General features: G+C 38.9%; 1 protein-coding gene across 3 annotated transcripts; it reads right to left on the reverse strand.

Moving 5' to 3' along the window:
* Positions 1 to 1530: 1530 nt before the first annotated feature.
* On the reverse strand, positions 1531 to 15512 carry acox1 (acyl-CoA oxidase 1, palmitoyl). 3 transcript variants are annotated; one of them, XM_047579333.1, is made up of 14 exons: positions 15278 to 15512; positions 14489 to 14648; positions 11298 to 11458; positions 10097 to 10204; positions 9788 to 9907; positions 9532 to 9647; positions 8996 to 9165; positions 8317 to 8479; positions 7677 to 7867; positions 6723 to 6902; positions 5895 to 6000; positions 5319 to 5462; positions 4268 to 4474; positions 1531 to 3693 (listed from the first exon to the last, which is right to left on the reverse strand). In XM_047579333.1, exons 1-14 carry the CDS (start codon positions 15384 to 15386, stop codon positions 3643 to 3645), a joined length of 1986 nt encoding a protein of 661 aa, XP_047435289.1. In that variant the 5' UTR covers positions 15387 to 15512; the 3' UTR covers positions 1531 to 3642. The 3 variants fall into 3 exon arrangements, with proteins under 3 accessions (XP_047435289.1, XP_047435290.1, XP_047435291.1); XM_047579334.1 differs by lacking the exon at positions 11298 to 11458 and adding an exon at positions 13239 to 13399; XM_047579335.1 differs by lacking the exon at positions 11298 to 11458 and having other exon boundaries at positions 15278 to 15441.

A 15512-nucleotide genomic window follows, 5' to 3' on the forward strand; every position in this document is an offset into this window, starting at 1 on the left:
ACCGCCCGTCTTATTAGCTGAGGAGCCGCGCTGGACCCGCTCCAGTGTGGAGAAACCTTGGAAACTACTCAGAACCACCGAGAGGCACAGCCGTAGTAGTTTTCACTCCTACACAAATATGCACCATGCTTCATTGTTCGTTTCTGTGCGGCTGACACATCAAACAGTCAGTTATTAGCCCATTTCCACTGTATAAATGTTCCTTTAAATCACCCTTTACAAAGTGCTCCGTTTGCCAGGCATGGAGGCAAAGATACATAATTATAAATCTATCCATCAGTTTTGAATTTTTCACCTTTGATCAAGGTGTTTGACTTCCACAAATCCTACAGTTTAGAGGAGAAATTGACCACCATTTCAACAATTTATGCAAAAAAAGAAAAGAAAGGTCAAGGTTCTCCTGAAGGGAACATCTGAAAAGGATGTTGGTCTAAGTTCACAGGACACTCTCAGAAGGCCCACGTCCATTCTCTGATGAGCCTCAACTGTTTTGGAGGCACAAGTGAGACCTACACAATATTAGGAAGGTGGTCATAATGTTATGCATGATCGGTGCATGTTACTGCAGAATTGTTTCATCTATAAGCCTGTACAGCAGTTTGGTAGGTGTTTTAATTCAAAAATCCCAGTAGTCTGATCATTTCTGACTGAAGAGCTAGATTAATGGAGTTTATTTCTCAACATGTGAATTGGGTGAAATAGGGGTCAGTGTAACCCAGAATCTGAGACTCTTTCTTCTTATAAATTATTGAATATTATGAATGTGTAAATCAGTATCGGGCTGATCCAGGCATTTTTAAAATGATAGGACCGAATCAGTATTGGGCTTCAGCTAAGCCAGATCTTTTGTAGTTCTTCTGTTTCGTATAGCGTCATGATGTCTTCTTCTGTTTTAGCAGCAGTTGGCTAGTGTCAATGCTACCAGAAATATAATACTAAAATTACATTTCCAATTCTTTCAAAATATTGCTGCAAGTTATTTTGAACTTCAGTTTAAAGGGTGATTGCACCCTTTAAGTGAAACTGTTATTGTTAAAACCGAAACTTTTTGCCTAGGCGTTGTCCACAAATTGCAAAAGCCACATAATCTCAACAGCATTTTTTAAAATCAGAATATTCACTGACCACCAGCCTAATGTGAGATAGGTCCCCTTTTACCCTCCCAAAGCCCTGATCCATGAAGGCACAGACTGCAGCAGATCTCTGAAGGTATGGTATACCAGATGCTATGGTATCTGTCACTATTACATGAGAAAAAGATCCATGAAGTCCTGCAAGCTGCAGGGTGAGTCCAGCACACAGATCCCACAGATTCATCTGGATTCATTTAGGGGGGGCGGAGGCATGGTCTCCAACAATGTTTAGGTAGACGGTCCGGATCAAGTTAAGACCTAGCAGTTTAGAAATGCTCTGACCCAATTGTCTAGTCATCATAATTATGTGTATGTTGAACTGTGTAGATAGTAGACTCTAAGCAGCCTTGAACAACAGTTCACCACTAGATCAAGAAAAACGTAACACACACACCCATTGATTACTATTTTTCTTTTATTAATTAATATATTTAAGGTGACATTATTTACCAACAATTAAAATCCTGTTGTCAAATCAATAAAACATGTCAACATATAATCGCACAATAATACTTAACAAATAGCTCGGTCATTACAAATAGGTTACTGTAACCTTCTAGCATAAATGAAATGATTAAAGGTTTGTGAAAATAGACGATTTGAAAGACAGGAACTTTGTGACCTTTCTTCGGTTAAAAGTCCCTCAGGCACATAAATATCACACAAATCATCTTTACAGTTTAGAGAGAGAGGCTTTAGATTAAAGCTCTCTTTTTGAACTATAGTGTCAATACAGTCACAAAATCCCTCAAAATGAGTAGTTCTCTACTACTTTATTCAGCCTCAGGTTGTAGCACTTAGAGGTTTGATTGCTAACGGAGAAAAAAAAAGAATAAAATTCTAAGAAGACGTTTCTCTGTGCTCAGTCAATAACAACAGATTTTTCTAACCATGTTTTTATGAAACGGTAATAATAAAAACAGAGCTGTAATTATCTGAAAAATAGGTGTGCAGTCTGCACCCATCTCTATCTTACATTAGTATGAGGGTTAGAAGAATTGGAACATTAGAGCACAGTAACAGTGATTTATTACAAGTTTGTAGTCTAAAATGCACTTGATTAAAAAAAAAAATAAAAGAATCCCTAAAGAGGTTGACTGGGGTGCAACCCTTGTTGTTAATATATCAACTCAACTCAATAGGGAGGGAGAAGACTAATCCACATACTTCAATGCTCAATAAGTGCCAGAAATTCATACTGCTGGTCCTCAAAGGGGCTTTTAACACTTAACATCTTCCATCATTACCTGAAGCAGACTGACAGCATAATCATTCATTCCAATGATGCAAACACGCATCATTATATATTGTGAGAAATCAGTGAGTGAATTTTAAAGCATTAAGTGCTGAATTTGTATTATTGAGGCCTAAATCATTCCAGTGTCTCCTGATGAGCCTGTCAACAGTACTCTTTAATAAATAGAGAAGGTGAGTGGACTATTGGCATGACCAACACACTAGTCTGTAAAAATGGATAGTTAAGTATGACGATGTTGTTTACTGAACACAGCAGATGTGACAGATGTTGGACATAAGAACATTGCAACTAAAAGATTTAAGTATTTGTTTCATCTTGTGGGAGATGAGCTGACCACAGCTAGTGTTCTCAGTGAAGGGGGAATCAACCAACAGAAAACAGCCACCTTTCTAGTCTAGAGGAGTATCTGGGAAATAAAAGCACACAATTTCAGTGAATCCTCAACTTCAGTTTGAACTTTAAAGTGCAGTAATTCTTACTGAACCCAGTGTATACGTAGATGTGTTATCTACCAAGAGAACAGTATTTCATAGGAATCAATGTATCAATGAAAACATTCATTTTGTTTACATTCTTATTCATGAGTTAGACATATGGAGCTGTTAGCCACTGATAAATGTCTTGATGAATCAATTCCTCTTCAATAAGAAATTGTAACTGAAAGCCCTGTGTACTGAAATAGCATGTTGGTCCTTGCAGTCAGGGGAAACAACTAAAATGAAATGATTTTGCAGTTGGTTTGTTATCTATGTTACGTAACATTCATAATCACATTCTGTTCTTGCATTCCCATCTGGACTGGCTCAGAGAGGCTCCAGGCATGCAGCAGAAAGTGAAGATGATGAAACATGAAGATTTATTACAGAAGTTCTGTTCAGAGATTGTGGGAATTTAAAACTGTAAATACATGATTGATTTCAGTATTTTTAAAGCTAAGTTTTAGGGCTCCAAATACCATCTTTATTTACCCAGTCCACTTTTTCCATTTCTTTTGTTTATTCCAATTTCCAATAGCATTTTCTGCCCCACCCCTGACTTTTCTTTTCATCCACTATAATCTCCTTTGAGAGGCTGATTGTATTCAGTTTCACCAAAGGTGAAAAACAGAAAAGACAATAAGACCAGCGTACTGGTATGTTTAGTGAAAGCCATCATATGGTTGACATGATGGTTAGTACAGTTAAGACTGTGCCTATGTGCACCATGAGGAGTTGTGGGGTCATAGCCAGGAGTTGAGGTTCAAGGGTCAGCTCACAGTTTGGACCGCAGAGGCTTCAGGTACTTGTGGAAGGATTCGTGCACCTGAATATGACAGACACATGGAACACGTTTTCAGGTGAAATAATGCACACGAGGTATAACACAACCACAAACACTCGATATGCAACTACACCATGTTGTCTCTTTTGAGTGTCCCTTGAAGATAAATGTACCGAGGTTGTTCCTTCTTGTGACTAAGTTACCCCACATCACAATGCACAGCCTGTATCTAAGGGTCAGAAGTAATGCAAATGTTGTTCAGGGGGGGACAAAAAAATTGATCATTATTGCAAAAATAGTCTAGAAAAAAGGACTCTATGGAGTTTCTATATTCATTTAAAGTGAGCTGGAATTTTTATTTAAACTTTATCAAAACTATACAGCATCAAAATTCCAGTGAGCAAAATCATCATGTGACACCAACATGAGACTGTGCTTCAATAACGGCAATCAAAGGCCGCCATTTATCACTGTTGATTGGTTGCCAAGCTTTTAAAGGGTGAGTCTTCTCTCCCTCTATGAGTGTAGTGGCATGTGACAAAAGAAAACAAAGTAACCTTCCACTGAAAATGATCAACAATGAATGATGACACAACTATTGTTTTACTCCACTGACCTGTGTGTTGTTGAGAGGAGAGCGGCGAGCCCACTCAAACATGTGTTCGTATACGTTCCCATCATATCGTCCCAGGACTGAATTCAGCTTCTTGTCGTGGACATCAAAGGCATCAACTAGTGCCACGGCGTTTCGCCTCAGCTTAGACAGCAGCTCCTTGATGCGAACAGAAATCTGCAGCACCTGAGGCACGCTCAGAAGTCCAGCCTGAAATTACAGATGGCCACACAGACAGACAAATATATTGTTCATGTTAAAAAAAAAAAACTTGTGATGGTGCTAAAGGCTTATTTATATATTTGAAAGCTCAACTGCTAAAACTAAATCTTTTTAATACACAGCAAATAAAGCACACAAGGCATACAGAGGCAATGCACAAAGACACAATTTTATTAGACACCACCTCCAACGTCGATATGAAGAACTGCCCATGAAACACATTTAGCGTGTTTACATGCAGAGCTTAATCGAGTTATGCTCAAAATTCGACTTTCTGACTACAGTCCTTGTCCCAGTTTAGGTGCAGCGCAAGAAAATGAAGTAACTGATGGGAACATGTTCTCCTCCTCCACACTAGGTGGCGATACATGTCTTTTCAGCGGGTTAATACCACGTTAATACGGCCCATTTTCTGGTTGACCTATTATGTCATATAATAAACTAGAGTCGTTCATGCGGCAGACCAGCATTTCAAACAACAACCATAGGGATAATAGTACATTTTTTAATCTCGTACGTAATGTTTGCGCTACTTCTGGTGCAGATAAGATCCGCGCTATTCCTCAGATGGTTCTTCTAGCAGCTCTGTTTCTCTTGTTCTTCTTCAACGCCTGGCTTTCTTGGATGTTTTTGTTCCGAGGTCACACACCATCGCAGTGGTGGAGCATACGCACATGCATTATCCGATGAAAACTGCGATTACCGTATACATGCCAGAGAAATTTGAATTCCAATCAAAACGTGTTTACATGCACTTACCTGTTATAGTCTGATTAAGGCAATAATTCATTTTTTTCTATAGAGTGTTTCTATACATCATGAGTTTCCTGACCTGTAGGAAGTCTCCAGAGTTCTTTGTGATGCCATTCTGGGCGTAGAGCAGAGCCAGGTCTGACAGTACTGAGTGTATCGCTGTGTCACCAACCTCTCCCAGCTTATCAGTAAAGAGCTTCACTACAACATAGTGACAGTGGGCCTGGAGACAAACAACAGGTAGAAAAGTGCCTGAATAAACAGAACACCACTATGTGCGACACAGAGAGCAGTGGAGACCTGCTAACACACAATGATGTAGAGACAGAAATGACATGCTGTTGCATAAATAAGGTAAATAACATAAGGCTATTTAATTTGTTTAATAAAAGAACAAGGTATAGATCTTATACCTATAGGAAAGGTAACCTTAAGTGATATATGTTGTGATTTGGGGCTGTATAGAAAATGTTTAAAAAAGGTTAAAGTTAAACAGAATTAACTTGACCTAACTTGAGCTATTGAATATTTTAAACTACCTAATGAATGAGCATAAAGTGCCCTGAAGCCACAACCACAGCTACGTTGAATAAAGAAATGAAAAAGTACATCTGGTCTGAGATTTTATGTGAGACAAACATAAAACTGAACTTACATCGGAGGCTCTGACCAGATCGATAGAGCTGTTGTTCCAGGCGTCCTCCTGGCTCTTCCTGCGCTGCAGCTCCTGCTGGATGCTCTTTGCTGCCAGCTCTACTAGGCTATAAACACAGACACATAACCTGCATTAACTAAACATGCCATGTACATTTAAAAACATAAAGTCACTTTATACCTCCCCAGCTTAAACACTGAGCCTAAATTATTCTTGTTTGGCATTGTAACACATTAATTTCACATAAAATTTGAAACTATAGCACAATCAGTAAAATCTATATTCCCTTAATATAGGGATAAAGGGATAGGAGTACTCAACCTTATCAGAAGTGCAGAAGAAATAATTACTAAGACTCAGTCACCCTCTGTGTTGTACGTCTGAATTGGCAAGCTACATTTTGTCACCTTCCACCAGACTGGCTCGGCTACTCTGTGTGCTCATCACAGCTGACACCACCAAATGGATTTAGATGTGAATGAAGCTCACAGAATGCAGTGATATGATCAGCACAGCATATCATGTCACGCACACAAAATGACAGAGCCAGAAATTTGGGCGACAGCAGAGTAGACAAAATTAGACCAACACACCAGTCCCAAATATTTGCCATAGTAAGTCGTTGTTTTTTTACCCTCTCTATTCATGTCTGCTTACATTTGGGCATTAAGACGAAATCTATATTAATAATCCAAACAGAGAATGCAAAATCCTGGTGTGTGTGTGTGTATGTGTGTGTGTATATTTAATATTTAAACCACAAATACAAACATAGATCCCAGTCGAAGACATTGGGTTATTTTCTTGTCTATTGTGATTATGTCTTACATGGCCGCTCGGAGTTTGTAGACCTCCACCAAGCTGGTCAGGTCATTAATATCAACCACTGTTGGTCTGGCAGCTACAGGCTGTGGTTGCAACCTCCGATCTCCTGCTTCATTCAGGTACGACACGATGCCACTCAGCTGCTGGCCTGCCTTAGCCTGCCGGTAGCTCTTCACCAAGTACCTGCACAAGCAAACGTTGAGTGCACCCACAGGTGAGTGTTTAACAGTTGAACAGGTACACAAAATAGGTAGTGTTTACAAGATTGTAAAGGCATGGTATTTCTAGTGGTTACTGTTCCTTTTCAAGTCAGTTCTTTCAAAACAACTGAGTGTGATTGATGAAAGATGATGACTTTACTTGAGTTTATCAGAAGGCATTCAATTATCTACACACCAAATGCATGTTGGGTAAAACACAAAGATCAAACACATTCATAAGCACTTACAAGACAGTACAAGGCATTTGGGCTTGTTGTAATCAAATACAAGCACAGGTTTACATTACAGCCTACTGATCCTATTTTATACCAGTTCAGAACACTTTTGTCCTTCATGCAGGTAATGTGTAATAAAATAATATAAGAACATTTCAAGAAGGAAACAATGTCTATCCAGTGTCTGTTCACACCTGCTGATCTTTATAGTTCTGATGGTACAATCCTATAAATGCTATCAAAGTTATATAAAACATGCCCATGTTTGTTTTTGGAGGAGGAGTGAGGGCGTGTACACTGCATTTGTGGTACAGTGACTGTATGCATATGTTTGTATTTGTCTTGATCTAGCTCTGTCCCGAAATGCCCAACAGAAATGATCCAGGAGAAAGTATATACTACTGTGTGTGCATGTCAGCCTGCCATCACTTTAATGACACATTAATGACAAAAGCATTTGTGGAGGTGGAAAATTGGGCAGGCTGTGAACTTTGTGGTGATACATCTGTGTGGTGAGTTACCTTGCAGTCTGCAGCATCATGACTGTGTTCTCTCCCTCGTAGGTGCAGGTTGGGGTGAACTCGACATAAATGTCTGGCAAGGCACTGCTTCGAGAGTAACCGTGGCCCCCGCATGACATGCGACACACTTCGATGGCAGAGTTGGTCTCCCACGTGGTGAAGGCTTTCAGTCCCGCAGACAGGGCATGGAGCTGTAGACGAGAAAAGAGGCTGAAAATATGCAAACTTTAACACATTTCTGTAGTACATTTATTTATGTATTTAGAGTAGTACTTGATCTGAGCAACTGTCAAGTAGTGTCTGTTTTGTGTGTGTCCAAGATGGCATTGGTTTCACCCAGCAACCTATCTGGAGTCACATACCTCCCAAAAAATGTTTGGAAAGGCTTATCTATGACATTGTCAATCAATATGCATCATCCCCAGTTAGACAGCCAGCATTAAGCTTTGATCACATCCTATATGTGTATCCAATTCAAGTTAATTCAAATCACTTTTTTGTCCACCAAGGGGCAAATTTAAAGAAAAAAAGTTGACACAAACAGACGCACAAAAAACAGCATACACAGTACAACATACACAAATCATTTATGAAGTGTTTCAATTATAATGTGCATTCATGCATTTGGTTTTTTAAGTACCTCGGGCAGCTCACTGAAGTCCCCCTGGTTGATGTCTGCTGTGATGCGGTGGTAGGTCTGATGCATATACTGGCCAACAAATGTGAAGGCATAGGCCATAGACAGCAGAGGGAACAGCTTGTACTGCTGTGTCTGATAGTCAAGAATCTGAGGTTCTGGTTCTCTGTGGAATGATAACAGTCCGGGTTTTCTTGTCTCATACATAGTTGCACTTCCATTTGATACATGACAATGTGGTTAAGAAATCCAATCGAGAGCCATTTCCATTTCTGTTGGCATTAAAATGCCATTTCTGAAACACCTATGACACTGACCAGTGAGACTATTGATCATTTTAATTTGCTCAATGCTCTTTTAAATATGACTTATTCAAAAGTTATAAATATTGTGGTCTTAAATGACTTTTTCCACTCTGTTTTCTACCTCATATCATCATATAACATATAATCTGTTTTTGTTTTTCTGTATAAAACACTGTGTTCTTAAGGAGGCATTCTAAGTGAACATTCATAAACTATTTTCTCATTAGTCCAGTCAGTATTTGGAAGCTTATCACGTGGTCGAGCATGCAATGCCTCGTTAATGTGTTTGTCTTTACACAAGGAACTTATGAGTTGTGTGATGTTAGTGTGTAATTGTTTGCTGAAGTTCCTTTATGGACTCATTTGCACTGACTGACCCAGGTCGGATTTCAGACTGGTGACGAACAGCACTGTAGCGGATGGCGATGGTGCAGGACTTCATTAAGGCCCGAGCTGACTCGCCAACAATCATGGAGCGGATGAACACCATGGTCCCGTAGGTCAGCTTGGCACTTGGTGGCTTCACATAGGTTCCATCTGGGTCCACCTAGTGGAGAGACAGAGTCATTTGAAATACAGATGCATCAAGAGTTCTACAATACAGGCAATTTACTGTACACTATACACACACCACTTCCAAATCATTATTTTAATGCCGTACTCAGGATATTAAAACAAATCTAACATATTTTCTGCTCAGTAAAGGAAATAACCAATATACTGGTATGTATTTACAAAGTGGACCGTAAATATGTATTGCATACATGCAGTCTACTAACTGTGCACATGTTAAGACATTTGAGATGCAGGATTGGAACACAAATTGTTTATTATCCTACAAGTCATGCAAGACATTTGCAGCTTTACTGATGACAGCAGAATAAAATCCAGAACACTCCACATGTCACATCACCTTTGCGTATTTCATCAGCATGTTCTCCCGTGGAATTCGCACATTCTCTAATTTCAGGAAGCCATTGTCAACTTCATTAAAGCCAAACTTGGGGCCAATATCTCCAACTACAATGCCTAAGAAGAGTCAAAGAGACAGTAAGAAGGCTTGTGAAAAAGTGTGACATCAAAAGTGAGGTAGTGTCTGGATGGAACAGGAGTAGGACAAAAACACCACCACAAACACCACCTCCAGAAAGACGTCAGACTGTGGTTACCTGGCAGGGGTTCATGTGTGTTCATGTCGCGGATGGGTACGATGAAAGCGTGCAGACCACGGCAATTTCCGAGGCTATAAAGCTGCGCTAAAACTATGGCATAGTTGGAGGTCTTTCCAACTAGAAAGACAGAAAGAGAGAACTAGATTAGAGACAGATATCTCTAAGCCTGAAAGCACTCACATTCTGGATCTGAATTAAATATTACATCAATTAGTTTTATTATAAATGTTTAATATTGCTACAATCAAATTAACTCTAGTCATGGCCAACAACAGCACAGAGACATGACAGGGTAAATGTACTTACGTCCTCCAGGCCACCATTTGATGGAGCTGACTGTGGGACTATTTAAGACAAACTCTTGTGTGGCTGGGTCATATGTGGCTGTGGTCTCCAGTCCTCTGAGGTGTGTACCTACAGTGCATCGACATATCAAACTCATCAAACACAGACAAACACATTAACAGGTCAAGATGAAAGTCAAAAAATGAGTCAATACTTGAAGACATTAACATATTCATTTGCTTAGCACATTTAAGACTATGACTAATAAACATAAAACCAACTACTAACATGACAAGACTGGAGATACTGAAGTGATATTTAAAGTGGAATCATACAAGCAAAAATATAACTGAAAGCATAATGAATAGAAACATGTTTAGCCCTTGGAGTTGAACATATTGTTAAGCTGGTATCTGATGATTTCAGTGAAATAATATTTTTGAGAAAAAAAACAAGAAGTAACACAGAGCAGACTGTAGGTGTTTGACAGATCGTAATATGTGACAGTTATATTTCACACAATTTAAGGTAGAATGCATCTCACTGTACTCGTCTACAGCTGAAGAGAGACCTCCCCATGCTCAAACAAACATATGAACAACCAAAGAGTGTTAGTGAGGACAAAAACACACAGAGATGGGCTTAGGCTCAGAGAGGGATAGTTTGTCTACAACTGGTTGTAAGGGGGCAAAACAGTGACACAGTCTTCCAGAGAAATTTGTATACAAAACTCACATTTTATACAAAGTCATTTGCATTGCAAAACTGAAACTTTCTATTTGACAAGGACGCCAACGGTCTGCTTGGCTTGCTAATGAGTTCTCAGTTTCAACAAGAACAATATCTGACATATAATATTACAAGGTTGTGCTCACACTAACAATGTTTAACACTACGGTTGATTACAATACACATTTTGATTGCACCGTTTGAAATTAAAGTAACTGAAAAATTAAGTTCAATTGTTAATCAGTTTACAACAGTTGGCTCTTCTTACGTGACTGAATTTACTTATGCAGAATATAAATAATAGGAAGTATGTTTGTTTGTCACCTTCGCATACAGACTATTAAAAGTTCAGTATTAAACTAGCATTTAGCACTTGCAACTAAAAATCTAATTATTAATGTACAATTTGGTATATACAGAATGCAAACAAATTATCCAAAACATCCAAGAATAAACCAAGCAGCACAGCTTTGGACTGCTCTGTTTATTTTACCGTGGCCCATCTCAGTCTGAGCATAGGTGCCGATGATCTCTAGGTTCCAGGCGGGCATGAAGAAACGGTCCATTTGTTCTGGGGTGGCCTGGTTGAGGAGTGTAGGCAGGAACATCCCCAGATGGAGATCCAAGGGCTCTGGCCTGTCTGGGTGTACACATCTTGGCCACAAGAGACAAGGGCGAATAGAAAAGAAGAGCAGGAAGAGCAGGCGGTGACGTGGAAAAGACGAGGAGGGAGATGCAAAGGGAAATTTTGATGGAAGTCATTTAATGAAAGGTTTACAGCAGTATTATAAATGTTAAGAGAATGATAAAATATATTTTGACCAGAGGCAACCAATGGTTCAAATGAAGACGATGTCAGGGAGGAAATAGAGTTGAGACAGGTAGTGGCAGCAAGCAGAAGAGACAGAAGTGACAAAGACAAATTAAAACAGCTTGTGAGTATTACATGCAAACTGGAACTGCTGATTTGATCATATGACCATAATTTGACTTGAAACCCAATTTATTTCATTTAAATTTAAATGTTTAGTCCATCACTAGATTTTACAATGCCACATATCAGGTATGTAAAAGTCACTTCTGAGTTTACGCTCCCCTGGGGCTACTGACCATTTCTGATCATCAGCAAAGCAAATAATAAAGACTCTGTTCAAACAAGCTCCTTAACAAGCTCACAATCTGGATGTTCAACATGTCTGGCAACTGAACTGATGGAACCGAATTAATTACTTCTCATTGTCAGTGGCTTCAAACATGGCAACACTGAAAATCGGTACAATGACAAGATATAGATATTTTGGACACTAGAATCAACGGGTAGGTACATTCATTTTGGACAACACTGTGTCAGGATTATCTGTGACAGCACCACAGACAATGACAGTGTCCACCACCCTAAAACAGCAGGAACGAGGTTAGTAGATTTAGTAGAATAACCAAGGAATTGAGATGACAATCTGCAGACTAATTTACAATAAAATAATAATAATAATAAATAAATAAATAAAAAATAGTGGGCACATTAGATATAAATAGATGGTTGACTAGGACTCTGGTCCTAATCAAATATCAGTCCCAAACTTTCAGTGTAGCTTTGCACAGATTCACAAATTCTTAACAACATCCACTTGGCTTTATTATAAAAAGCCATCAAACAATAGCTGGCTTGTCCTACATTTTCTCTCACACAGATTTGCCAGACTCTCAGATTACAAAGAGACATTTCAGAGGCCTCATTATGTGTTCCCAGACCACACATTTCAGCAGCACATAATGCTGCTTCTCTTGCTTTTGATGCCAGATTACACAAAACAAATCTTCTGACCCCTTCCAAATAATTCCAGGTTTCAAATACCTTCAAAATACTACATCATTTCTGTCAATGGCCAAACCAAAGACAAACCAGACAATTAATACTTATCAGATTAATGATTAGGATTAATCGGACACCAAGTTCATCATTTGTAAACAGATGGAAAACAATCAAAGTAGATCAATCAAAATACACACAAGCTTTATCATTAAGTGAAAGAGAAATGAGACATTTGTGAGAGGGAAAGCAGTAGAACTAAGCAGTGCTGATGGGATTACACAAAACTAATTTTATTTTAAGATGCTACTCATCTCGAAATTAATTACCACTAATAGAACTATATTAATAACATTAATACAGTTATGTGTACTTGACAATGCATTTTTTGTTGGAACAAAATGCAACTACTTCAGTTTTCTACTTGATTTGGATCTGTCAAACACATACAAGAAATCTACAGTGCTACTTGGTACTGAAGGTTTTTTGCCTTATGGTTAAACATTGGCATGCTGTGTCATGAAAAACACTATGCTAATTTGTGCTGTTTACGAACGCATGTTTTGTCCGCGGGCCTTCAGCAACTATCAAATAAATCATTTTAAGTCTAAGTCCAGGACTAACCGTGACCCAGCTCAGTCTGGGCATAGGTGCCCACAGCCTGGAAGGACTCTGCCAGAGGCAACCATTTCTTGGACTGCTCAGGGTCACACTGGCTGTACAGGGTTGGGAGGAACATGGCAAAGTGTAGCCCCATAGCCTCATTCTGGTTGCCTTTAGCCATACTAGATGAAGGGAAGGTGTAGGACACACAACTGAAGTTCAGATTCACTGTTACTCAAACGTCAGACAACTGGTGTATTTTCTGACTAACTATGTTCTGAAAGCCAGAAAGACAATGTGTTATTATGACTGACATCCAAGATTACGTCCTACATGCAACGTAGTAACCTCTTTAGATGAGGTACTTGCCATACTACCAGTCTCCTGACTTAAAAAGACTTCCTGAAAAAATTATCACAGTACTGATGGTAGTAACAAGAAATACATTTTTCACATACTACCTATTCTACAATAACGAGGGCATGCAAAATACAAGGGGTCCAAATGGGAATATTTAAAATGATGGTTGAGGAAAACCCACTGCATATACATCAAAGGAGCTGACAGAATATCGTGTAGGAACAAAGCACACTGAAAGTTTGAACAAAATCTCTGTAAAAGATAGTAATTTTGTGTGAGCAGTTGAGTTCACACTATAATCATCTGACAAGTGAAAGCAGTTTGTGAGCATGTGTAATCTGTGATAAAGTACGTAAAGCTGTACAGTATCAGAGAGCTCACCCAACGTATGATTGACAGTGTCAACAAAAAATGTACACGTAATGCTCATGAAGGCAGCGCTATCAAATAGAGTTACATATTATATTGCAGTTTGTTGTATAACTGCTCAAAGCCGGGAACTAGTGCCCTTTGACACAGTTTATTCTAATGAACTTTGCTCCAACTGAGTTTGTCTGCTTGTCACACAGATAGCGAGTCAGGTTATATCATACTTAAATTCAAGTGATTTCTTCATAATATAGTAAAATGATAAGTAATAAAATGAAGCATTAACAGTTGAAATACGACAAGAAAATAAAATGTGATTAATTTGTGACCAGTATTAGATCTGAACAAAATGTCAGTAGGCATATCTGCAAAACATCTCTATCATGTCTTTGATAAATGTTAATCTTCTTTTGAGTTCCTTAAGGACAAACAATAACTTGACTGTGTGTTCAGTTCACAATGACATCGACATACTGTAAGTCAGTATATGCTTGTAAACAAGATAACTGTTGGCCTTGTGTGTTGATTTCATTACCACGTACTTCTTATAGAAGTAGATCTCCTCTGGGTCAGCAATGCCATACTCTCTGAGCTTCAGGATCATTTGGGCACTTTTTCTAACAGCCTGGTCATAGCGCTCACTGCGGGACAGGAAGTTTGGGTCGTCCTCCTGAAAGTCTGGGTCGCTGAAAACCAGTGACTCTACAGTGGGAAATTTTTAAATCAGAAATCCATACATCCATGCATCCTGCAGGCAGTGCTTATTGCAGAAGAACTGAACATATGGAGCCTACATGTCTAGACCAAGTACATAGTATATGCATTAAAGGCTTGTTTCGGAATTGAGCCCTTCTTTTGTCTCTGTGGAAGTGTATCATTTGTTGAACTCAAGCGCCTGACAAATTAACTCATAATATAAATGTTTAGAGCAAGCTGAGTAAGTAAGCAGACATGGAAATGACATGCATAACAACTGTTATTTAACAGTCATACGGTCACATAGCAGGAAGCATGCACATCTACGCAGTTAGAAAAAAGTCATTTCTTTTCAATTCCGTTACTACTAGGACAGACATAAAATAGCAGACTTTGAAACGAGGATTTCTTAAAATATATATATATATATATATATTGATATACTATGTTATGTCATTGAGCGTTATCTGGTGGCTGTTGTAGCTTGTAGCAACTCGTTAGCTTGTGGAAGCATTAGTGGGTTATCATTAGCTCTTACTTTCTTCACAACGTTTTTGGTAAATGTCATTACTATTATAGCATTTAGCTAGCATTCAGCTATTCGGTAAGCTTCGATAAGACATTTTTAAACTCACCAATTTCTCGTCTTCTTTTGGTTTTCTCTGGGCCTCCGTCCAAAATATTGGTTAGTTTTTCGACGTCAAACGTAGCGTTTTCTCGCTCTTTGGTAATATCGGGATTCATGGCTCTATACCAGACTGGTAACAACAATTACTGTGGAAGAATATAAACAAATATGTATCGTAACACCAGTTAACGTCCTGTAACCTGACGAGTTGTCCTGAAACACTTTCAGCTCTCTGCGCAGCC

Source organism: Mugil cephalus, chromosome 2, assembly GCF_022458985.1.
Source record: "Mugil cephalus isolate CIBA_MC_2020 chromosome 2, CIBA_Mcephalus_1.1, whole genome shotgun sequence".
Lineage (NCBI taxonomy): Eukaryota > Metazoa > Chordata > Actinopteri > Mugiliformes > Mugilidae > Mugil > Mugil cephalus.